Here is a 24,881-nt window from a genome sequence, read left to right on the forward strand (position 1 = left end):
GCTACCATATTATACATATCAATTACCCTATTAGATGTGTGGATGGTTTCCTATTTTTCTCTATTAGAAATTATGCTGCCTGGACTTAACGTAATGGGTACCACTAATGTTTAATACTAGCTGCCTCCTAAAACTCCACTGAAATGACATTTCTAAAGGTATAAATCTGTAGTGCCACAGAATGGAAGATGGAAAGCAGACTGAAGAGTAGAAACTGATTTGGCATAGTAGAGGAAGTTCAAACCTAAAAATTTGATTATGGAAGGAATGCTTATTTAGAAGCAAGCTGATTTACTCGTTAAGACTCAGAATAACCTAGAAATGGGAGAAAAAAGACACTACTGAATGTAAGGGTGAGCTTTTGAGCTGGAAGTAGGGTTGATTGAAAGTCTATTCCTTTCTACCCAGTTAGGTAGGTAGATAGTTTACTACTGTTCTGTTACCATGGAATGAGAATTTCTGTCTTATGAATTTGAAACAAGTCTTCAGACTGAGAGATACCAGTCATAGATTGAAAATGAAGATAAGATAAAATTCTGTGTACTTGGATGGCATATTCCTAGTTTCTAGAATGGTGACAATTAAGTCTCAAGGGAAAAGGAGGGAGGATACTTTTCTGTAGAAACTCAGTGGTCCTAGAAAAATACCTCAAAAGGGATTCGGACATTTGAAGATTTTCCAGTGAGAAAGTTGAGTCCCCACCAAGTGAGTTTCAAAGTACGAACAAACCCAAAAATCACTAGATTTTTGAAGATTGATCCAGCACTAATAACCGAGACCAAAACAGGATTGATAACAGAAAACCTGAAAATGAATGTTTTAAAAGGTAAGAAATCTATGTATCTATGAAGAAGGTACAGAATGCTTTAAAGAATAGATTTTGTAAATTAAATATAGCTCAAATTAAAAATTAGTTAAAACATTTGAAGTTTAAGGAGTATAAGAAAGATTAAAAAATCCAAAAGTATGGATTTTTTTAAAGAGGTCCACTCCAGATTGTCCAACATCTATTAGGAGTTTCTTAAAGGAAATGGAATAAAGCAAAGGATCAAGAAAATAATCAAGGATACTTGACACTCTTCACTTTGAAAGCACTCAGCACAATGAATGCAGTGAATGGGAAAAGACCCATAATAAGGCATATTTTGTTTCAGGACATTAGGAGAAATGAGAAAGTCTAAAAAACGGGATTGGAATATGGAGAGTGGGCCCCTAAAATGAAGTGGGAATAAGAATGGTATCAAGTTTCTCAGTAGTGCTATGGGAAGCAATGACTTCTAAGTTTTGAGTGAAAATTATTTCTAAGAGTTCTATTCCCAGCAGAGGTACCAGTGTAGAATAAAGATACTTTCATATATTCCAAGTGTCAAAGATTTTTTTTGTCTTTGTCCCTTTCTTGGTAAGTACTTGAATGACCTACTCCACCAAAATGGAGGAGTAAGCCATTCAAAAGAAAGATGAGATACAAACCAGAGCTTGTTATTTCTGGGATAAATGAAGAGAAATCCATAATGCCAGCTGTGCAGCAACGTTGAGCAGCCATTTCAGTACATAGAGGACTAGAAAGATGAAATCGTTTGGGGTAAGATTAATAAAATGAAAGAAAGGAACTGATAGATGATCTGATGGTAGCCAATAAACAATAGTCACAGTACTCTTAATCAGTCTTTCAGTGCCTCACCCTTAACCATATGCAAAAAACTAAGATAAAAAATTTGAGAAATGCGTTCAACATGAAACCAAGATGAAAAAAAAAAAGGAGGAAACAATGTAGGGAATAGAAGAGTAGTTAAAAGTCTAGTTATTCTTAATTGACATTGAATTCTTTGCACCCATACAACACTAACAAGAAAAAAGGACCTTTAGGAAATAAGAACTTTAAAAAATTTTAAATGGTCATGGATGGGGCTTTCCTGGTGGCACAGTGGTTGAGAGTCCGCCTGCAGATACGGGGGACACGGGTTCGTGCCCTGGTCTGGGAAGATCCCACATGCCGCGGAGCGGCTGGGCCCGTGAGCCATAGCCGCTGAGCCTGCGCATCCGGAGCCTGTGCTCCGCAACGGGAGAGGCCACAACATTGAAAGGCCCGCGTATCGCAAAAAAAAAAAAAAAAAAAGATCATGATGTTAAAAAATTGATTCTCGGACTTCCCTGGTGGTGCAGTGGTTAAGAATCTGCCTGCAGACGCAGGGGACACCGGTCCAAGTGCTGGTTGGGGAAGATCCCACATGCCATGGAGCAACTAAGCCTGTGCACCAGAACTACTGAGCCTGCTCTCTAGAGCCCGCAAGCTACAACTACTGAGCCCACGTGCCACAACTACTGAAGCCCGCATACCTGGAGCCCATGCTCTGCAACAAGAGAAGCCACAGCAGTGAGAAGCCCATGCACTGCAACGAAAAGTAGCCACTGCTCACTGCAACTAGAGAAAGCCCGTGCACAGCAAAAAAGACCCAACACAGCCATAAATAAATAAACTTAAAAAAATTGATTCTCTTTCAGATTTATTTCTGTCCTGACAGGATTTAAGGGAGACCCAAAGCATTCCTTGTAAGACCTCCATGATCTGTCACACACTTTATCACCACAAACTGCCTAAGGAACCCATCTTAAGAAGGAAGCTATAATCGTAATTATACAACTTCTAGAGCTTTTCAAGACTAATCACATCGTGCTTTTTATCTGGCTTATCTAATTCATCCAATTCATGACTCAAAGGTTATTTGACCTAAAACAGAGTTTTAACCGTAAGAAACTAATTCCTAATCTGACTGAGTCTTACTAACTGACCATTTCTCCACCTCCTTCCACCGTGCCCTAATTTTTAGAATTGTCATAAATAAAATTGAAGCTTGACTACTCCCTGAGCCCAGTGTTTCCCCCAGAGTCTCCTCAGTTGGTAGCTATACTTTTTTATGTTGACAATCATGTAATCTGTGAATAGAGGCAGTTTTACTTCATTTTCAACCTGTCCTAATAATTATGTTAGCTATAGGTTTCTTATAGATGTTCTTTATTAAGTTAGGGAAATTTCCTTCTATTTATAAACTTAATGGATGTTGAATTTTGTCATGCTTTTTCTACATTTATCGAGATATTCATGAGGCTTTTCTTAATTAGTCTGTTTAAATGGTGATTAATTTTCAAATGTTGCACCAGCTTTGCATTCTTGGAATGAACCCCACTTGGTCATGATGTATTATCCTTTTTATATGATGCTGGATTCAGTTTGCTAATATTTTGTTGAGAATTTTTGCACCTGTGATCATAAGGGATATTGGTTTTTAGTTTTCTTGTTACCTTTGGTTTTTGCTAATGGTGGCCTCATAAAATGAGTTGAGAGGGTTTTCTCCTCTTCCATTTTCTTTTTTTGTTTGTTTCTTGGGGTTTTCTTTGGCTGCATTGGGTCTTCATTGTTGCGCACGGGCTTTCTGTAGTTGAGGCGATTGGGGGCTACTCTTTGTTGCAGGGCACAGGCTTCTCATTGCAGAGCACGGGCTCTAGGCACGTGGGCTTCAGTAGTTGCAGCTCGTGGGCTGAGTAGCTGTGGTTCGCGGACTCTAGAGTGCAGGCTCAGTAGTTGGGGCACACGGGCTTAGTTGCTTCTTGGCTTGTGGGATCTTCCTGAACCAGGGTGCCTGTGTCCCCTGCTTTGTCAGGTGGATTCTTAACCACTGCGCCACCAGGGAAGTCCCTGCTCTTTTTTCTTAACATAGAATCTTAAAGTTCCTGATTTTAGAGCTTTCTCTTTTTTCTAATATAATCGCTTAATGCTTATATTAGAAAAAATATAAAGCACTGCTTTAGGTACATCTCACAGATTTTACTGTTATATTTTCATTTTTTTCAGATTAAATTATTTTTTAAATTCTTTTGAGACTTCCTCTTTGATCCAAGGGCTACTTACATGATAGTATATTGTTTAATTCCAGATATTTGGTGGTTTCCCAGATATTTCTGTTATTTATTTCTAATTTAATTTTATTAGGATCCAATAATATGTTTTTTCAGATTTTTATTATTTTAAGTTTATTAAGATTTGCTCTATGGCATGGAACATATGGTCTGTTTTGGTGAGTGTTACATGCGTACTTGGAAAGAAGTATAACCTGACATGGTTGAGTGGAATATTCTGAATGTCAGTTAATCAAGGTAGTTGAAAGTGTTGCTCAGGTCATCTATGTCCTTATTAATTTCCTGCCTACTTGTACTATCAATTACTGAGAGGAGTTTTGAAGTCTCCAACTATGTAGATGGATTTATGTATTTTTCTTTTCATATTTATTTTTGCCTTGTGTGTTTTGAAGTTCACTTGTTTTGAATGCATACGCATTTAGTGTTGTTCTGTCTTGAGGAATTGACATCTGTTATTTTCCAGGGTCCCTCTTTATCTCTGATACAATTCCTAGTTGTTTTTTTTTTTTTCCGGTATGCGGGCCCCTCACTGTTGTGGCCTCTCCCGTTGCGGAGCACAGGCTCCGGACGTGCAGGCTCAGCAGCCATGGCTCACGGGCTCAGCTGCTGTGCAGCATGTGGGATCTTCCCGGACCGGGGCACGAACCCGTGTCCCCTGCATCGGCAGGCGGACTCTCAACCACTGCGCCACCAGGGAAGCCCCAGTTCCTAGTTTTGAAGTTTACTTTATCTGAAATTAATATAAACACTCCAGCAGGTAGTGTTTGCATGATACATCTTTCTCCATCCTTTTACTTTTAATATATCTGTGTCTTTGAAGTAGATTTCTTATCACTAGCATATATATAGTTGGATCTTGCTTTTTAATCCACTCTGACAATCTCATGTCTTTTAATTGGTGTGTTTTGACCATTTCCATCTAAAGTGATAACTTATATGGTTGATTTAAAATCTTCAGTAACTTTTTTTTATTTTTTGGCTGTGCCGCGCACATGTGAGATCCTAGTTCCCCCACCAGGGATTGAACCTGCGCCCTCAGCAGTGGAAGCGAGGAGTCTTAACCACTGGATGGCCTGGGAAGTCCGTTCAGTAACTGTCATTAATCCCATACCCCACATTCCTAAAGGTGAAACAGGTACACTCACTGGTATTCACCTTCTTCACCCAGTTTAGATTCCATGGACCATCACTATAATCATCCCCTTATCGTTTGCTTCCTGACCTTCCTTGCAATATTTCATCTCTGCACAGTCAGCTCCTATATATACCTGCATAGCTGTTTTTTACCTGGAGAAAAACAGTTGTGCTGTTACTGTGAACTGATAACCACTTTTCTGAAGTGGGCCTTTAGCACCTAGCTAAAATCTTATATCTCTCTGATCATTTCAGTCTTCCACTCTCTGAGGTGACTGTTGCACAGCTTACTTGCCTCAAATCTCCAACAGCTTCTAATTCCTGACAACTAATGAACTAATTTTTTTATATTGAGAGATAGAGCAAGGAGCACTAAATCTTTTCATTATCAAATTTATCTTCCTACCTGCATCTGGTGTTATATACTCTCTTCCTTCTCATCTATTTAAGGACTTTACTCCCATCTTTCTCCTGCATTGTTAATTTCTCTTTTTTTACTTTAACGTACAAACTGGGTATTACAGCAAGTCCCCGACATACAAACCTTCAAGTTGCGAATTTTCAAAGATGTGAACATGCATTCACACGTCCAGGCTTATAAGTTAGTTCACGTGTCTGGCGTACTTTGTCACGTGTGTGCATCCTCTGCAAGTGGTTGTGTTTTTGTGTACTTTACAGTACTGTATAGAGTACAGTAGTACAGTATCTTTATTTCAAGCCCAGGATGTCTGGAAGCAAGCATAAAAGCAGCAGTGATGTAGCTGGTAACTACGGTACTTTTCAAGGTAGTGTACTGTAATATTAAAAATGTTTTCTTAGTTTTTGTGTTTGTTTTTTTTTATGTATTATTTGTGTGGAAAGTATTTTTAAACCTGTTACAGTATAGTACTATATAGCTGTTTGTGTTAATTGGGTACCTCGTCTAACTTTGTTGGACTTAGGAACAAATTGGACTTATCAACGTGCTCTTGGAACAGAACTCGTTCATATGTAGCAGACTTATTCTATGTCTCCATCTTAAAGAGAAAAAGGAAGCCTTTATAGGCTCTTACCCCATCCAGTCTAGGAATTGAACTCATGCGTGCAACTCACCTGCGTGCTTTTAACCGTTATGTGGGACATTTCAAACTTAGGTTTAAAAACAGAATCCTGGGAATTCCCTGGTGGCCCAGTGGTTAGGACTCCATACTTCCACTGCAGGGGCCTGGGTTCTATCCCTGGTCAGGGAACTTAAGGTCCCGCAAGCTGTGCGGTGTGGCCAAAAAAAAGAAAAAAACAATCCTCTTCCCTCTCCATTACAACCCAGATCTGCTGCTTCCTTCATCTTTCCTTAGGTGGTTGAATGGTACATCATTTATCCAGTTGCTCAAGCAAAAACCTCCTAAATCATCCTTCATTCCTTTCTCTGCCTAATGGCCCATGTTCATTAGCAACTCTTATTAGCTCAACCTTTAAATATATTCTGGCTCTGATTTCCACTTACTGCTGTCTGCTACTTTCCTAACCAAGCCACTATCACATTTGCTTTGACTATTAAACTTGTAGGTGTCCCTACTTCCACTCTTGAACTCCTACAGTCCATCTACTACACAGCAGCCAGATTGTTATTTTAAAGTAGTACTTACCTGCTCAGAATGGCTTAATTTAGAATAAAATCCATGTTCCTTACCATGTTCATAATATGACTCTATGTGACATTACCACTCCCTCTGCTCCTGACTACTCCAACCTTATCCCTTTGTTTCCCTTGAGCATTTTATACTAGATGTACTAGCCTCTTGGTATTTGTCAAACACACCAGGCTTCTTGAAACCTCAGGTCTTTTGTATAGCCTGTTCTCTCTGCTTGGAATGCTTTTTCCCCAGATCCTCACGTCTTAATCATTTCATTTATGTTGCTGTTCTAATGTCAGGCCTTCCCTGACCATCCTAACTAAAACAGCTTTTACTTCCATTCATGTCTCCTCCTGCCTGCTTAATTTTTCTTTATGGTACTTTATGGCACTTACTATTAACCCACTTTTCAATTTTGTTCAACGTGAGGATTGGGATTATCTTACTACTTTATCTCCAGTTAGCAGAACATTGCCTGGGACATAGAAGAATATAATAGGTCAGTCATCAGTAAGCACTTGTTGAATGAATGAATGAATAGAAATGTAATAGAGCAGCGGTCCCCAACCTTTTTGGCACCAGGGACTGGTTTCATTGAAGACAGTTTTTCCACTGGGGGTTGGGGGGTGGTTTCAGGATGATTCAAGCACATTGCATTTATCGTGTGCTCTATTTCTATTATTATTACATTGTAACATGCTTGTTAATGGCATTAACATGCTCATATATACAACTCCCCATAATGCAGAATCAGTGGGAGCCCTGAGCTTGTTTTCCTGCAACTAGATGGTCCCATCTGGGGGTGATGGGAGACAGTGACACCCGATGTGTGTTGCTTATGTCCAGTCTACTCCGTAAGATGCAGCTTAATTGTCACTTGCTACTCGCTGATAGGTTTTTTTTCTTTTTTTTTTTTTGGTGGTACGCGGGCCTCTCACTGTTGTGGCCTCTCCCGTTGCGGAGCACAGGCTCCAGACGCGCAGGCTCAGCAGCCATGGCTCACGGGCCCAGCCGCTCCGCGGCATGTGGGATCTTCCTCGACCGGGGCACGAACCCGCGTCCCCTGCATCGGCAGGTGGACTCTCAACCACTGCGCCACCAGGGAAGCCCTAAACCTTTTTTTTTTAACATTCAAATATTCAGAAATTTTACTTATACACACCATCTTAAGAAGTTGCTTGTAGATAGGCTGTAGCAAATTAGAGTATATCAAAAATAAAGATACTTGGGGTCAAAGAAACAGTGGAACTAATCCGGAAGAGTAATACAGGAAAGACCCATAATGACAGCACAAAAAGAAACCCTTTATTAGAGCAGGACAGAGGGCTTTGAGAGGACTTTTTGACTCTTAGAAAAAAAGACTTGATAAAATATTAGATATAGAGACAGATTGCCTTATTGCATAACCTCATTTATTCTTTCCATGTGAGTGGAGCCCCTGATATTGCACAGTTCATGTCCCACATGGATGAAGCAACTAGAAATGCACAAGAGGAAGACAAGTGTAAACTCGAGTACAAAACCCACAGTAATAGGAATAGCTAATATTTTTTGGCTATATACTAAGTACCAGTAATTGTTCTATGTACTTTTACATGTATTAACTCTATTTAATCTGATTTTATTTTATTTTTTTAAAGAGGTATTTTTTTAAAAAATTTTTATTTTATTTATTTATTTTGGGCTGCATTGGGTCTTTGTTGCTGCGCGCGGGCTTTCTCTAGTTGCTGTGAGAAGGGGGGCTACTCTTCATTGTGGTGGCTTCTCTCATTGTGGAGCACGGGCTCTGTGTGCGCGGCTTCAGTAGTTGTGGCTCTCGGGCTCTAGAGCACAGGCTCAGTAGTTGCAGTGCACGGGCTTAGTTGCTCTGTGTCATGTGGGATCTTCCCAGACAAGGGATTGAACCCGTGTTCCCTGCTTTGGCAGGCTGATTCTTAACAACTGTGCCACCAGGTAAGTCCCTAATCTGATTTTAAAACAACCTTGTAGATCCTGTGCTCATTGTACACATGAGGAAATGGCAGAAAGATAAAATAACTTCCTCAAAGTTAACACTGCTAAGAACTGCCTTATTCAGGGTTTGAACTCCAGTATGGGCTGCTATATAGCAATTAAACTACACAACTTGGTACTTTATGAGCAATATTTGCAAGGCAGTAAACACTGATAATCAATTTAACCAAATGTAGTGATAAATCTGAATTGCAAGATGAGGGGGATGGCTCTTAGAATGTCAGATTTTCATCTCAGAGCAGATTGTAGATATATCCAGAATTTATAAACTAAGAAATAGTATTCAAAATACATTATTTTAAAATACGATGGCAAATATCCAAAGAAATGGCCGAGAAAGCTTATCTCTAAAGAGTAAGACCAGAGACTGAAAAAGGCTGGGCAAAAGACTGTTATTTTCACTATAAGCCTTTTGTTTCTTTAACTACCATTTATTTATTCTTTTCATAAAAATATGTTTATATTAAAAGAACTTCCATTCCCACCCTATAGTAATGTTTCTCTACACATTGTACTTTCTGCCTCTGTGCATTTAAAATTACTGTTTCTTCTTTTGGATACGATTCTCTTCCTTTTCTATAAATTGAAATCTTATCCATCAAGTCCACCCCTAAATGCCACCTCACATCTCCCATAGGACTTTGTAAGCGTTCTAGTACTTATGTACATCCTACCTTACATCCTTGTTAGTTGTTGACCCAAGTGATTGTAAACTCTTTTTTTTTTTTGGCCAAGCTGCACGGCTTGTGGAATCTTATTTCCCCGATCAGGGATTGAACCCAGGGCCACAGCAGTGAAATCGCTGAGTCCTAACCACAGACTGCAAGGGAACTCCCTGTAAACTTTTTTTTTTTTATTGTAAACTCCTTAAACACGATCTTGTTACTCTCATGACATAAAATAGGCACTCAGTGAATGTCAAATGAATTGACTTATGTGTGTACTGAAGAAATAAATATCAAGAGGAGCAGAGGAAACAGAACTAAGGAGGCACCATCAGCAACATTAAAGGCATCAGAAAGATGGAGCAGATTTGAGCTGGTCATTTCATACGGACAGTATTTTCGACATTTTGTTGTTTTCTTGCAATCTCTGAGCAGTTTTGATCATATGATAGGATTAACAGCTAGTCTAGAAGTTACAGTGGTGAGCTAAAACTTCAGAAGTTTGGCTGTTTAAAATAATTACCAAGTAGAGTCAGGTGAACGTTTGCTTTTCTTCGAAGATATGATAAACTTGTGCGCAGATACTTCTTTGTGACAAAAGGAGAAATGCCAGTAGGGAGAGAGAAATTGAAGATGTTGGGGAGATGGAAAATACTATCTTTTTTGTGGGAAGAGTGGTCTACAGAACATGTGTGGATTCTATAATCAAGAAATACATTGGGGGGCTTCCCTGGTGGCGCAGTGGTTGAGAGTCTGCCTGCCGATGCAGGGGAACACGGGTTCGTGCCCCGGTCCGGGAAGATCCCACATGCCGCGGAGCGGCTGGGCCCGTGAGCCGTGGCCGCTGAGCCTGCACGTCCGGAGCCTGTGCTCCGCAACGGGAGAAGCCACAACAGTGAGAGGCCTGCGTACCGCAAAAAAAAAAAAAAAAGAAATACATTGGATGTAAAATGTTTTATTACTGTTTTGAAGGAATTATTGTCTAGAGTGTAGATTGCTGTAAATATACCCTGTAGGAAGTAGGGAGAGTCATAGAGATCTTCTGGCAATCCCTCTCATTTTTACTGGTGAGAAACTCAAGTTGAGATGTGACTTGCCTAAGGTTCATATATACATTATTAATAAATCATGTAGCTGGAATTAAGACTACCTCCAAATCCATGTTCTTTATACCTTCCAACCCAGTCTGAAATATCCTGTCTCCCTGCTGATTAAATCCTTTTTTAACTAAATGTCACTTTTCTGAAACTTTCCCTCTTACATCTCTCTGAACTCCGTCTCATTCAGACACAGTAAATTTTTTCAGAACGCTTATACTTCTTTGTGTAAACTTTTATTATAGCACACATCACACTGTATTAGCACAGTTTTTTTTCATCTCAGTCTTTTCCTCCTTAATGGTTAGAGTCATGTCTTTTTTACCTGTAACCCTAGCACAGAGATTGGCAGAGTTGTGGAGCGCAGGCTTCAGATGCGCAGCCTCAGTGGCCACGGCTCACGGGCCCAGCCGCTCCGCAGCATGTGGGATCTTCCCAGACCGGGGCACGAACCCGTGTCCCCTGCATCGGCAGGTGGACTCTCAACCACTGCGCCACCAGGGAAGCCCCAGTGCATTATTTTTTAACACCTTTTATTCTACAAAATTATTTCCAGTAATCATTGAAATAATAATAAAACAGTGAAAATTTTCTTTTATTGAACTTCATATATGTATAATCATTTAAAATTCTAGAGTAAAAAGAGGAAAAGTAATAGATTAATAGTTTTAATTTACATTAATATATTTTCTGAGAAAAAGGAAGAACCTACATATTAGTCTGATGTACAATGAATATTGCAGTCTTTATTTTTTGAGTCTTCTCCAAATTTATTGTCAAAATTGATCTGTGTTAATGTTCAGAAAAGATTATACCCAGATTTGTCATTTATCCTTACTCATAGATGAGTGAAGAACACTTTTTGTTTTAAATTTGAAAAGTATTGAATGAAGCAACTTGTAACAAATTATAGGAAAAGTCTTAAACATAAGGATAGTGTGTCAGAAATTCATAAAGTCCCATATCACAGAATATTCCAGAAATAGCAATACTGTCAGTGTTTTTGCTTTTCAGGGTTGATTGTAGTGACTTCAATAGAAAAAAAATTCAAACAAAAACTCCAAGTTGTCATGTAGAATGGCAAATTTGCAATATTTGAAGTTCAGTTTCTTTATTTGATTATTTTAAATCTAGGGGCTTCAGGCTTCTGCCTTCTGCCCAGAATGTAGAAAACTGTGAAGAGGGTAGTTCCCACCCTAACAAGAACAGGCAGATAATCCACAAAGTCATAACTTTTCTTCAACTCATCAGAGAACTGAAGTAACCCAATGGCCTGAAATCTAAAGAAAGGTGCCTGAGACACAAGGGGAGTGTTATGCCTACGTGTAGACGCTTCTACACGGTCCTCCATCGGCACTCACAAGGAACACTTGGTACCGGTGGAGACCAGAGATAAGACTTTCTTGGTAGTTCAGGCCTGGGGGAGGTGAGCAGTTGCTGCCATGGAAAAGAAACCAAGCCCTGCCTGAACTCATCTCTGCCAGGTAAAAAAAAAAAGCAGTATCTGCTTGAGAAGGAGAGCAACCTTTCACCGCAGAGTACAGGTGAAGATCAAATGAGGCTGGAAAAAGAAAAAGAAAAAAATCCCTGTCCCATGGGGAGGAGGAGGAAAACTATCCTGGAGCCAGGCCATTAGAGCCTCCTACTGCTGAGAGGGGGTCAGGATCATTGAGGAAGCCCCACCCCTTAAATGTTTTCCTGCCTGCTGACCCAGTTTCTGGTGAGGCCTCTTCCTGGATTGTAGATCGCCACCTTCTTGCTCTGTCCTCACATGGCCTTTCCTCAGTTAGTGCAGGTGGAGAGAGAGTGTACAAGTTCTCTGGTTTCTCATAAGGATGAGAAGCAATGCCAAGCAATGCCAAAAGCAATGCCAGAAGCAATGCCAAAAATAATATCATAGAACTGGTCCTGTGAAGATACAGCCTCCACTGCCAATGCCTGAGGCACCCCAGCCAGCCTATAGCACTGATACCACCAATTCTGGGCGTTGGATACTGCTGCCCCCCATTTCTAGGGTGGAATGGTCCCCATTCTGTAGTGCCACAGTCCACATCTCAAAAGCAGGTTATAGGTGTTTGGTTGATAGCATCCAGGTCATATGTCTGAGCCCTTGGTGCAAGGGAGGCTAGGAAAGTAAGTGTTGGTGTTTTCAGCTTCTACGGAGGGAAATGGGCTCTGCCTCGTGGGGTGTCAGTTGTGGGGTGGGGGTTCCCCAAACCCAAAAAGGGCATTCAGTATGCTGACTGTCTGAAAAATGATGATGAGGTTTTACTTGTAAATGTGGCCTCTTTGGGGCTGAACGGTATGGAAATGTGAGGAAGTGGAAACTTTCTCCCTGGTTCAAGAAAGATTGATTAACAGAAGTGGAGTGGTTGGCCCAGAACCTGGAAAACAGATGCAGCAAGCAAGAACGAAGTATCGATCGCTGCCTGAGGATGTTCTGGCCATAGCTGGGGCTGCCAGTCTGCTTGAATGGTGACAACAGCTGTGAGCATGTAAGCATTCCTATGGCCAGGCATTCTGTGAGGTTTTCTCCGTATATTACCCTCATGACTATGAAGCAGTTATTATTTTACAGGTGAGAAACCTGAGTTGTGAAAGGGCCTGTGAGATTTCCAAGATCTCACAGTGCCAGGTACATCAGAGCAGAGGTAGGTTCTGCAGGCAGTTGCAGCTAATAGAGGCTGATCGTGAAGATGACCCAGCCAACTCTTCTTGTAGAGTCTACACTTCCCAGACCTCATTCAACTCAGCTTCCCACAGAGACTTCCCAAGCAGAGAGAAGGAAATAATCAGTCATTGTGAACATGCTGGCCTCTGGTTTACACATAGTCTTTTGTGTAAATAAAAGACTATGTTTAATAGTCTTTGGTTAATAAGGCCAGTCCCGTGGAAAAAACTGTTTCCAGACCCTCCTAACTGAGAACAGGAGTAACCCCAGCAAGTAACCCTCTGAGAAATGGAGCTCACTGATGGGAAGGTGGTGTGCCTGTAAACTCAATTATTGTTAATAATGGTGCTTTTGACATAATGTGGGTTTAACAATGTGATACTTAAGTAGATGCTGCTTTGTTTTGTATAGTTAAACATTTTTTTGAGAAGATGTCTCATTTATCTTAAACTTTAAGGTACAACTTACATATCATAAAATACACCCCCCTTAAAATGTATAATTCAATAATTTTCAATAAATTTACTGAGCTGTGTAACCATCACTATGATACAGCTTTAGAACATTTTCATTACTCCACTAAGGTCCCATGAGCCAATTTACAGTTAATTGTTGCTCTCAACCCTAGCCCCAGGCAGTCACTAATCTACTTTCTGTCTCTACAGATTTGCCTTCTCTGGATAGTTCATATAAAAGGAAGCATACAATGTATGCTTCTTTGTGTCTGGCCTCTTTCACTTAGCAGAATGTTTCTGAGCTTCATCTGTGTTGTAGCATGATCAGTATTTCCTTCCTTTTTATTGCTAAGTAGTATTCTATTATTTATAAATTTGATATGTATGGATAGATCACATTTTGTTCATGCATCCACCAACTGAATGATTGTTGTTCAATTTTACCTTGATTTCCTTAGGATACTCTCCGCTGAATGCGTACGTGGAGGCAACAGAAAGCAATAGGTGCTATCATCCCAGCTGCTCCCCACCATCTTGTATTCATTATCCTTCTCTTTCTACTTTTGTATTTCACTCACCATCAGATTCCAGAGAGGTTGTGGGCCTCTCAGAAACCTGGTGGAAAAGTTTAAGCAGGAAGCACTGAGTTGTGCAGTCAGACTATGTGGGTTTAAATTTCCACGTTCTTGCTGAGTCTTGGGCTTATTGTTTTAAACACATCTCTGAGCTTCAATGGCATGTGTAATGGAGATGAACATAGTAGTTATGAGATTATTGTGAGTGCCAGTGTATGTAAAGATCCAAGCTTTTGATAAGTTAGTAATTTATTAAGTATTAGCTTTGGGTGTGGGATGGGGGACTAGAGCTTAGACAAAACAAACAGCCTCTTCTGTGTCTCACTTTCTTTATAGCTAAAACAGAGCCAAGACAGACTAGGCAATGAAGGACCAGCACACTCTGACCTGACGGTTATGGGGAAAAGTACTAAGCGGCCAATTTCCAAGGAGACAGACTGAATCTTGCCCCATGAAAGGAAGGTGCTCTGTGGAGTAAGGAAAATAAAAAGCATCTCAGTGGTGCTGAACTTTATGAAGTCCAAGGAAGCAACTTTTAATTTTAATTCCTAAGTAGGAAAATATTCTGGTCTTCTCCACCTAATCATCCTGTTCCAACGTGAATGAAGGCCTGTGTGCCAGGCTCGCATCCTACAGGGTGAGGCCCCTTCCCCACCTGGGCTTCTCTGAGGCACTTGCCCTTCTGAGTATCCAGGAGAGCTGGTAAGGCCTCCCACACCTGCTGGACTTCGCAATTATTTTAAGGCAGATTTCCATCATCACTTGGTTCCTGCCACTTGATTGACACTGTGAGGTACTCAACCCAAGCCTTCAAGGGTTCAGGCCTGAATTTACAGAGCAAAAGTTTCCTTGCATCTGATAGATTAGTGCTCTCATGATTCAGCTGTTCTAAGGGGAAGAAAATCTATTGTTGCAATGCCACCATCCCTTTCTGGGTTTCTCTGCTCAACTATTACTGTTAAAAAATATTAATTATAAGCAGGGATATTAAAATGAAAGTGAACACAGCCAGAAAGCTTTCTAATCTTCTCCTTCGCACTTTCGCAACCCTGTTCTCCCCAAAGCCAAATGGCAGTGAAGGCCATGGGTTTGCACAATGGCTTTCTTCTTTTTTAAAATTTTATTGAAGTATAGTTGATTTACAATGTTCTGTTAATTTTAGCTGTACAGCACAAAGTGATTCAGTTATACATACATACATATATTCCTTTTCGTATTCTTTTCCATTATGGTTTATCACAGGATGTTGAATATATTTCCCTGTTATATAGTAGGACCTTTGTTTATCCATTCTATATATAATAGTTTGCATATGCTAATCCCAGACTCCCAATCTCTCCCTTGCCCTCCCCTTGGCAACCACAAGTCTCTATATTTGTGGGTCTGTTTCTGTTTCACACATATGTCATTTGTGTCGTATTTTAGATTCCACATATAAGTGATATCATACAGTATTTGTCTTTCTCCTTTTTTTTTTTTTGCGGTACGCGGGCCTCTCACTGTTGTGGCCTCTCCCGTTGCGGAGCACAGGCTCCGGACGCGCAGGCTCAGCGGCCATGGCTCATGGGCCCAGCCGCTCCACGGCATGTGGGATCTTCCCGGACTGGGGCACGAATCTGTGTCCCATGCATTGGCAGGCGGACTCTCAACCACTGCGCCACCAGGGAAGCCCTGTCTTTCTCTTTATGACTTACTTTGAATAGTATGATAATCTCTAGGTCCATCCATGTTGCTGCAAATGACATTATTTCGTTCTTTTTTTATGGCCGAGTAATATTCCGTTGTGTGTGTGTGTCTGTGTTTGTGTACCACGTCTTTATCCATCCGTCGATGGACATTTAGGTTGTTTCCATGTCTTGGCTATTGTAAATAGTGCTGCTATGAACATAGGGGTGCATGTATCTTTTTGAATTAGAGTTTTTTCCTGATACATGCCCAGGAGTGGGATTGCTGGATCATATGGTAACTCTATTTTTAGTTTCTTAAGGAACCACCACACTGTTTTCCATAGTGGCTGCACTAATTTACATTCCCACCAACAGTGTAGAAGGGTTCCCTTTTCTCCACACCCTTTCCAGCATTTATTATTTGTAGACTTTTTAATGATGGCCATTCTGACTGGTGTGAGGTGATACCTCATTGTAGTTTTGATTTGCATTTCTCTAATAATTAGTGACGTTGAGCATCTTTTCATGTGCCTGTTGGCCTCTGTATGTCTTCTTTGGAAAAATGTCTATTTAGGTGTTCTGCCCATTTTTTGATTGGGTTGTTTTTTTGTTATTGAGCTGTTTGTATGTTTTGGGAATTAAGCCCTTGTCGGTCGCATCATTTGCAAATATTTTCTCCGAGTCCATAGGTTGTCTTTTCATTTTGTTCATGGTTTCCTTTGCTGTGCAAAAGGTTATACGTTTGATTAGGTCCCATTTATTTATTTCTGCTTTTATATCTATTGCCTTGGGAGATGGACTTAAGAAACCATTGGTATGATTTATGTCAAAGAATGTTTTGCCTATGTTCTCTTGTAGGAGTTTTATGGTGTCATGTCTTATATTTAAATCTTTAACCCATTTTGAGTTTATTTTTGTGTATGGTGTGAGGGTGTGTTATAACTTCATTGATTTGCATGCAGCTGTCCAACCTTCCCAACACCACTTGCTGAAGAGACTGTCTTTCCTCCATTGTATATTCTTGCCTCCTTTGTCGAAGATTAACCACAGGTGTGTGGATTTATTTCTGGGCTCTCTGTTTTGTTCCATTGATCCATATGTCTGTTTTTGTTTCAGTACCACTGTTGTTTTTTTTTTTTTGCAGTACGCAGGCCTCTCACTGTTGTGGCCTCTCCCGTTGCGGAGCACAGGCTCCGGACGCGCAGGCTTAGCGGCCATGGCTCACAGGCCCAGCCGCTCTGCGGCATGTGGGATCCTCCCAGACCGGGGCACGAACCCACGTCCCCTGCATCTGCAGGCGGACTCTCAACCACTGCACCACCAGGGAAGCCCAGTACCACTGTTTTGATTACTGTAGCTTTGTAGTATTGTCTAAAGTCTGGGAGGATTATGCCACCTGCTTTTTTGTTTTCTCTCAGGATTGCTTTGGCATTTATGGGTCTTTTATGGTTCTATATAAAATTTAGGATTATTTTTTCCAGTTCTATGAAAAATGTCATGGGTAATTTGATAGGAATCCCATTAAATCTGTAGATTGCTTTGGGTGGTATGGCCATTTTAACAACATTAATTCTTCCACTCCAGGAGCATGGGATATCTTTCCACTTCTTTGAATCATCTTCAGTTTCCTTTATTAGTGTTTTCTAGTTTTCAGCATATAAGTCTTTCACCTCCTTGGTGAGGTTTATCCTGAAGCTTTCTTTTTTTTTTTTTTTTTTGGACATGATTTTAATAGGGATTGTTTACATTTCCTTTCTGATATTTCATTGTTAGTGTAAAGAAATGCAACCAATTTCTGTATGTCCTGTTACCTTGCTGAATTCGTTGATCAGTTCTAGTAGTTTTTGTGTGGAGTCTTTAGGGTTTTCTATATATAGTATGTCATCTGCATAGAATGACAATTTTACCTCTTCCCTACCAATCTGAATACTTTTTTTTTCCCCCGGTATGCGGGCCTCTCACCGTTGTGGCCTCTCCTGTTGCGGAGCACAGGCTCTGGACACGCAGGCCCAGCGGCCATGGCTCACGGGCCCAGCCGCTCCGCGGCATGTGGGATCTTCCCGGACTGGGGCACGAACCCATGTCCCCTGCATCGGCAGGCAGACTCTCAACCACTGTGCCACCAGGGAAGCCCTGAATACCTTTTATTTCTTTTTCTTGTCTTGGTTGCTGTGTGGCTTTCTTCTTTTTTCTACTTAATTGTGGAATATTTGTAATGTCCTTCATCCTTCCATAGGAACTGTAAAATTTAGGTAGCTGTGACCTTCAAAACACAACGCCAAAATTATCAGTAAGAGAGAAATCATGCATCAGTTGAAGATCAGGTCTTTGGACAACAAACACTTCATTGCCATTTATGTTACCATTGTGATGAAAAGGTGGAATTAGGAGACTGCAAGTGATGTAATAGACTTCTAGAAAGAGGCAGGCCCTGCTGCACATAATTATAAGCTTCCCTGGGCAGGCCAAGCTTCCAAATGGGCAATGAATGCAGAGACCCTGGACTCCTGGGCTGATTCTATGTACAGCATTTAAAGAGCCTGCTCGTAAAATGGTCACAAGTACGGTAGTTTTTAAGGGTATCAGCCTTCTGCCTTTCAGCTCTTAACCTGTGGTGGGTGGCAAAGGGGCAGGTTACTCTTTTGTCTCTGCAGCTGTATCTTGGAGGATACAGTCCACCACATGCCAGGTGAAACCGGATGGCAAAACTGTCAAGACCTTCCTGGGAGGGAAAGGGTTTCAGGCGTTTTTTTTGGGTTGGGTGGCCACCAGCGTGATCTCTCAAAAAGGCTCAGAATAAAACTAAAATGGGTGCTTTTAGGGGTTGCTGCCTGGGTCCCCATCAAAATTTGATTCTTGGAGAAGCTCACTCAATCCCTGAAGTTTGTCCAAAGAAGCCACAGGAATTATCAACACACCAGAATTTGTGCAAGATGGGGGTGCACTCAGGATGGTGGACAACCAAGGTTTGAGGGCTGGGACCAGGTATTCCAGAGTCAGTGAATAGAGCAATATTTTGTACAAGGGAAGTGCTCAAGTGGTGTTCGTGCTGCTGAAAGAGCCATCTTCTAATCTGTCTCCAGCCCACCCTTACGGTCACCTCCTTCCAGGGGGCCCTCAAGTCTGGAGAACTGACTCCTGCATCAGGTCCAGCTAATCCGGACGCAGGTGGCTTGCTCAGCCCACTTTAGGGACCTACGTGCTCAAAACAGTTGTCAAAATTAACACTTCTCTAGAAAAGGTAAGGATTTTCTGCTTCTACAGCATCTATGAGGTCCAGGCAATGGACACCTGAATAGCCATATATGCCCATGTTGTGCCATTTGCTTTATATTGCTAGTCCTTCTAAGGCACGCATCTTAGTGTTTTAATGCCAGCCCCTGCCAATAAGCCCAGTCTGTACAGAATGGTTACCTCCCACCCTTACACTTTCTTACTGGCTTCCACAGATCTGGACCATGAACTACAGCACTCTTTCTGTGTATAACTGACCTCCAGTTGATTGTTTTTCAAGCTTCTCCCGGAAGAACGCATACAGTGCTGTTTCTTAAAAGGATGCGTGGTCTTTGCTAGAGAAAGGAGTGACTAGAGAAGGAAGGGGAGGAAAGTGCCTTAAGTTGTAATCAGCATTGATTAAAAAACGTTATTTGAGAAATACCCCAAAATTTGAAGTCCTGATCACCAACCAGCCTGGCCCATGTTCCTTAGAAATGGTACTTTGTACATGTTGCTGTTGGACTTTGAAATAGGTACAAGATAAAATAAGTGAAGGTTATTACTCTTAAATGGGAATGAAAAGCTGGAGCTCTAGTTTACAGGCTGAGTGTTTATGTACACTCATTTCCATTGATTTCCACTGTTGCTGGCTTGTAGCAAACTTTAAACTTCTTGTAGGCAAAGCCACCATTATTTAGGCACACTGCAAAGCTCGTCAGACTGTTGGAGACTTGTTGGTCACCAGTGGTTTCTATTGACAGTTACTCATGTGAATAGAAGTATCCCAAGTGTGGAAAGATAATCCCATTCAGGGTAAAATACATAACCAGTCATGATAGCTTCTCTTCTCATTCTGTTCATCTTATTCCAGATACATATATGTAATCTGTTTGCTCTCTGTGAACTAGTTTTTGAACTAAATGTGCATATACAGAATTTGTGATAAATAGATGTATCAATAGCTAGTATGAATGGAAGGCCACTTTTAAGTTCTTAAACAATTTCTAAAATTTCCCAAATGTCCATAAGAATTTATCATCTATTAATTATTATGTTCTCCCTCAGTCACTGTAAGCCAGATCAGAGTATGTAGTCAGGAAGTTTGAAGGTGGCATTTGATCCCTTATGTGCAAACTCCAGAATCTAAACAAAATATGCAAAGACATTTTATCAGCTTGTGACATACCAAGGGGGTTCATGAATATTCAGGGTTCCACACTACTATATAATGCTGCATTTCTTGGTTTTATTTGAAACAATGCATATTTTTAGCATTTTATGGTAGGATTTTACACTTGTCATTTACACAAATTACAAGGTTCTCTTCAAGTCTTTAAAAATTTTTTAAAAAAATTCAGCCCATGTGCAGCACAAGAATATGCAAAACTACTTTACATTATACACACTTTTTATCAAAGGAGATACAAAATTCTGGCTTGTAGTTTTAGACAAATACAAGAAGCTTCAAACTAGACACAAAGGGTTAACATTAATTCTCAAATGTAAGTCTGCACTTTGTGTTGTATTTCTCTGAGATGTGAATACCAAATTCCTAAGGGATTTTTACTTTTTCCTTTTTCAAAGGAAAAATGACAAGTTTCCCTTATTCAAGTCCCTCCCCATCAGCTCAGTCTATCATCCTACTCTCCCATCCCTTAGTGCCAGATACTTGCTTATATTAAAAAATCAGGGGTGGGCCATTTACATATGTCTGTGGACCAGATCCTTTTAGCTAACTCCTCTCTTGCAAAAATCTAAGCAGCCATAACTGATGGGAATGGTCTGCTACATTATGTTAAATATGACTTCACACTAGGTAATCTAGACAGATATGATGCTGGGTAATTAGTTAAAAGGAGATAATGAGAGACAGAAGGCCCTACCAGTGTGCTTTTTATTGGTGGCAAATTGGTGGCCTTTAAGAATCAAGCTGTCTGATTCTAAGAGAGCTTCAAAATCTAAACAGAACATGCCCACTGATTGCTTGAGGGACCTCTCTGATGCTTATGCATAGGTACTCTTTCAGCATGTCGGAGGCAATATTTTATACTTCTAAAGAGTTATGAAGAGGCAATAAGGAAGAGTAGAGCTCTCTGCCCTTTCAAAGATATTTTCTATCACTGGTATCCACTGTTCCCTAGCCATCATCCAATACTTAAATGTGTATGTATATGCATATTTTAAAAGAATTACCCATCTTTCAGTCAGTATACAGCCAACTCTTGATTACCTATGAGAACATAAGTGACATTTACTACCAGAAAATTTCACATTTAACATAATCTTTTTTTTTTTGACACAGCTCACGTTCACTGTTTTACATCTCACGTAGACTACAGCCTGTCAAGACCAAGTTATCACACAAACGTTTATGCCCTCGAACCCATGATAGGTATGTGCAAGGACACTGAGCACATTCAGATAGGGCTTGGGGGAAGGGCATAAAGTGGAGAATGGGGGCAGGTGATAACTCTGGGCGTGAGAAAGGACCAATCTCAAGTTCCTCCTGAATTAGCTCTTATGGTATGCCTTCATTATTTTAATTTTATGATTGATTACTGCAAAATCTAAAACCTGAGGCAGTCACTATTTTATATAGATAATGGAGAGTTGACTGTAATCATGTTCTTTGTTTCTTTATGACTTTAGCCCTTTTACATAAAAAATTTCACAAGAAAACATAATATAAAAAGATTAAAAAAGACTACCATATGACATCTAGAAGCATTTATTTTATGCAAAAAACTTAAATATGAATGTGCACACAAAAAGTGCACACATTACCTATGCTGAACAATGCCAAGAAACAATATATTGATGCAACAGTTGTTTTCTAAAATAAACATAAAAACGGAGCCCGGACTGGCAGACAAAAAGCAAAGCACTTATTTCCCAATAGCACAATGCTGAAAACTGATAGCAATCCTAAACTCCTCCCACTTTCCTTACAAAGCTGCCAGAGTCCAACTATTTAAAAAAATTGACTTTTTTTTTTACATCAATAATAAAAATCTGGTGACAGACATTATAAAACCAAATGCTGAACAGTCTTTACTCCTTTAAAATTCCAAATATTCCAACATAATCACAGGAGTAAAAACCACTTTAAAGTGATATGCTTTATGAAACAAAAAACAATATGTACATTTATTGCAAATTATATTAAACTAAAATGGAGGGGAAATCAAAATATGAAGTGATATGAAATCAATAATAATTTTAATTATTTTCTCACTCTGATAAAAATCAGAAAGCAACATTTATAAAATTGCCACCACATCACTTTTCATAGCAGGGAACTGAAATCTGTACATCTCATTTTGCAGAAAAGTAGGCAGGCAGAAAGAATTATACATAAAAGTTTCCAAAAGGAAAAACAAAGAAATATTTAATCTGATCTCTTTTCTTCTAAAAAATTAATTCAGTAGACTTCTATTTTTTTCTTGTGTAACATGGGAAATTCCTGGCTCTAAAATTGATGAATTCTCACTGTCAGTGTAAGGACATCCTATTAATTTCTTTAAAATAAAGACTGCAGCATGGAAATTAATGGTGTATTATGCTGTTAAGCTCCAGATATGCAGGAACTGGAACCAAGTGTTAAGCAATTTGCTTAATTATTGACTTTTCATAAGAAAAGTCTGGGGGGAGGGTAGAACAGAGTTGCTTTTAGCCTCTCTCTCAAGAGTTTCTGCTGTACATTTCCATCAAAGGACTTGTGGTCAAGTGAAAAAAGGAAGTAATAGCTTTTTTCAGTTTTCAAGGCAGAAAGTGTGTTTTGAAGTTAACTTCATTTTCTGTTCAGGGTCATTCTGAATCCAAGTTTTTGCAGAAGCTAGAGCCTGCTTCTGTTTGGCCTTCATTTTCTCCCTTTGCAAATGAATTTTCTTTTTACCTTGGGGATAGGAGTAGAAGAAAGCAATGTTAGAAAAGATATAAACAGGAAAACAAATCATACACAGATTATTTAATTTCTATAGTTATTATCTAAAATCTGAAAATATTTTTTCATTGTTCATGTGACACTTTAGTTGATTTAGTAATCTTTCCCTAAATTACATAAAAACACAATACCAGTGAAGAAGTTTTTATTTTCAATCATTAAGCATTGCTACCCAGTGTCCAATCTGTTTTATTACTACAATAAAACACTAAAAGCTATTTGAAGTAATTGTGATTTTTAATGAATACTTTCAAAATTATGTAGTAGAAAAATTACTAGACAACTGGCAAATAAAAGCAGCAAAATAAGTTCTGTTCTTTAGTGTACTAAAAAAAGGAGGAAAATTTAGCTTAATTCTGTTAAGAGAAATGCCCCACTGATCCTATTTCCCTAATAGGGAGGGAAAATTATGACCTCTGGAAGCATGAAGTAGTGGGATAGGGTCTCTTTCTCTTCTCCCCTCACCTACTCCTCTCTGGGAGGAGGAAGAACCCATCTAATGGGTGAGAGGGTGGGGGAAGGAAAAACTGAGCATACTGGAATTTGGTCTTGTCTAGATTTCTTCTCCTTTGCCTCCAAAAGGTGTGTTCTGGTCTGCCGGAGGTTGTTCAATTTAGGGGCAAGGCATTAGTAGTTACCTGGCCTATGTCATTTCAGATTTGGGTGGTGGGTGGAGGGGAGTGTGGCTTGTGGGATCTCAGTTCCCCACCAGGGATCGAACCCGAGCCAGGGCAGTGAAAGCCCAGAATACTAACCATTAGGCCACCAGGGAACTCCCTGTCATTCCACATTTTTAATCAGCCACATCAGTATTAAGATGGTATCTCCTTTTTAACAATTCCAAACTTGGGAGAGAAAGATAAGGGGGCTGTTTACTTATATTCCCAAAACCCAACATAACATATACCTTCTAATAAAGATAACAATGCTAACCAAAGAAAGCTAATAAGTGATTAAGATTCTTACATAGTATTAAATTAATTTGTTATAATAGATAAAATTTAATAATATGATATCAAAGAATCCTCTACAAGCTGCCTGCTGCACCTTCAGGAAGCTTCCCTTTACTAGCTCTGAGTCCTCAGTATCTTCCTGGCTGCTCTCACAGACTTTTAAACGATCCAGATCACTGGAAGAATTTCCTGGACTTGATTCTATGTCCCAAAGTGAATCGCCATCACTTCCGAGCACTTGGCTTCTGAAAAATTTCATATTATTTTGATAAAAATTCACTTGTTACTGAAGAATATTCATATTAAACTAATACACGGTTGTTAATACATGAGGAAACACACTTAGGGGATACTTTAAAGATACAAACCGATGTGATGTGAGGAAACTCTCAATATACAAATGAGCACAGGAAATCGGGAAATCCTTTGCTTAAAAAAAGTAGAAATTCCAAGACTCTTGAACACTCCAATATTAAGCATACTAAGCAAAACATATTAATCCAAAGATGGGAAAACTATAGTCTGTTATCCTATAGGTAACTTCCTTAAATTCACAGTTTCCCCTTAAGTCCCAAGTTTAAGGACTGTGTCTCCACTGGTGTTAATTGATATTTTCTTTTTCATGGAAGAATTTGGCCTCAAAGATAAAACATACTCAAGAATCAGCAGACCTATAAAAACACATTTTCAATGCAAAATATTTGGAATTGTTTGCCATTTGAATAATAATTCAAAAACAAAAGAAAAACAAGTAAATAACTGAAATGATGATGAATCCTCCATTCCCAAACTCAGGAAGCCAACATTAAGTGTCCAGTTGTTCAGATACTATTTCCTGACTATAGTATACAAATGGCTGATTTTCATAAATTTACAGGGTAAATTCAAGGAATTTTCTGAAAAGAAGTAACAATTCCAAATGCAGCCCAAAATATAAACAGGAACATTTATTGGCACACGCGCG

At 39.7% G+C, this 24,881-nt stretch overlaps 1 protein-coding gene across 5 annotated transcripts in view; it reads right to left on the reverse strand.

The window, feature by feature from the left end:
* Window positions 1-21,733: 21,733 nt before the first annotated feature.
* Window positions 21,734-24,881, reverse strand: part of PDS5A (PDS5 cohesin associated factor A) — a 127,211-nt gene continuing 124,063 nt past the window's right edge. For 3 of the 5 annotated variants that reach the window (XM_060299245.1, XM_030881086.2, XM_060299244.1), the window contains exon 33: window positions 21,734-22,916. In XM_060299245.1, the coding sequence (XP_060155228.1) occupies window positions 22,774-22,916 (143 nt within the window). In that variant the 3' untranslated portion in view covers window positions 21,734-22,773. Of the gene's footprint in view, window positions 24,163-24,881 lie in introns of all 5 variants that reach the window. The other 2 variants (XM_060299248.1, XM_030881088.2) reach the window with 2 other exon arrangements.

The sequence above is a fragment of the Globicephala melas genome, chromosome 5, assembly GCF_963455315.2.
Source record: "Globicephala melas chromosome 5, mGloMel1.2, whole genome shotgun sequence".
Lineage (NCBI taxonomy): Eukaryota > Metazoa > Chordata > Mammalia > Artiodactyla > Delphinidae > Globicephala > Globicephala melas.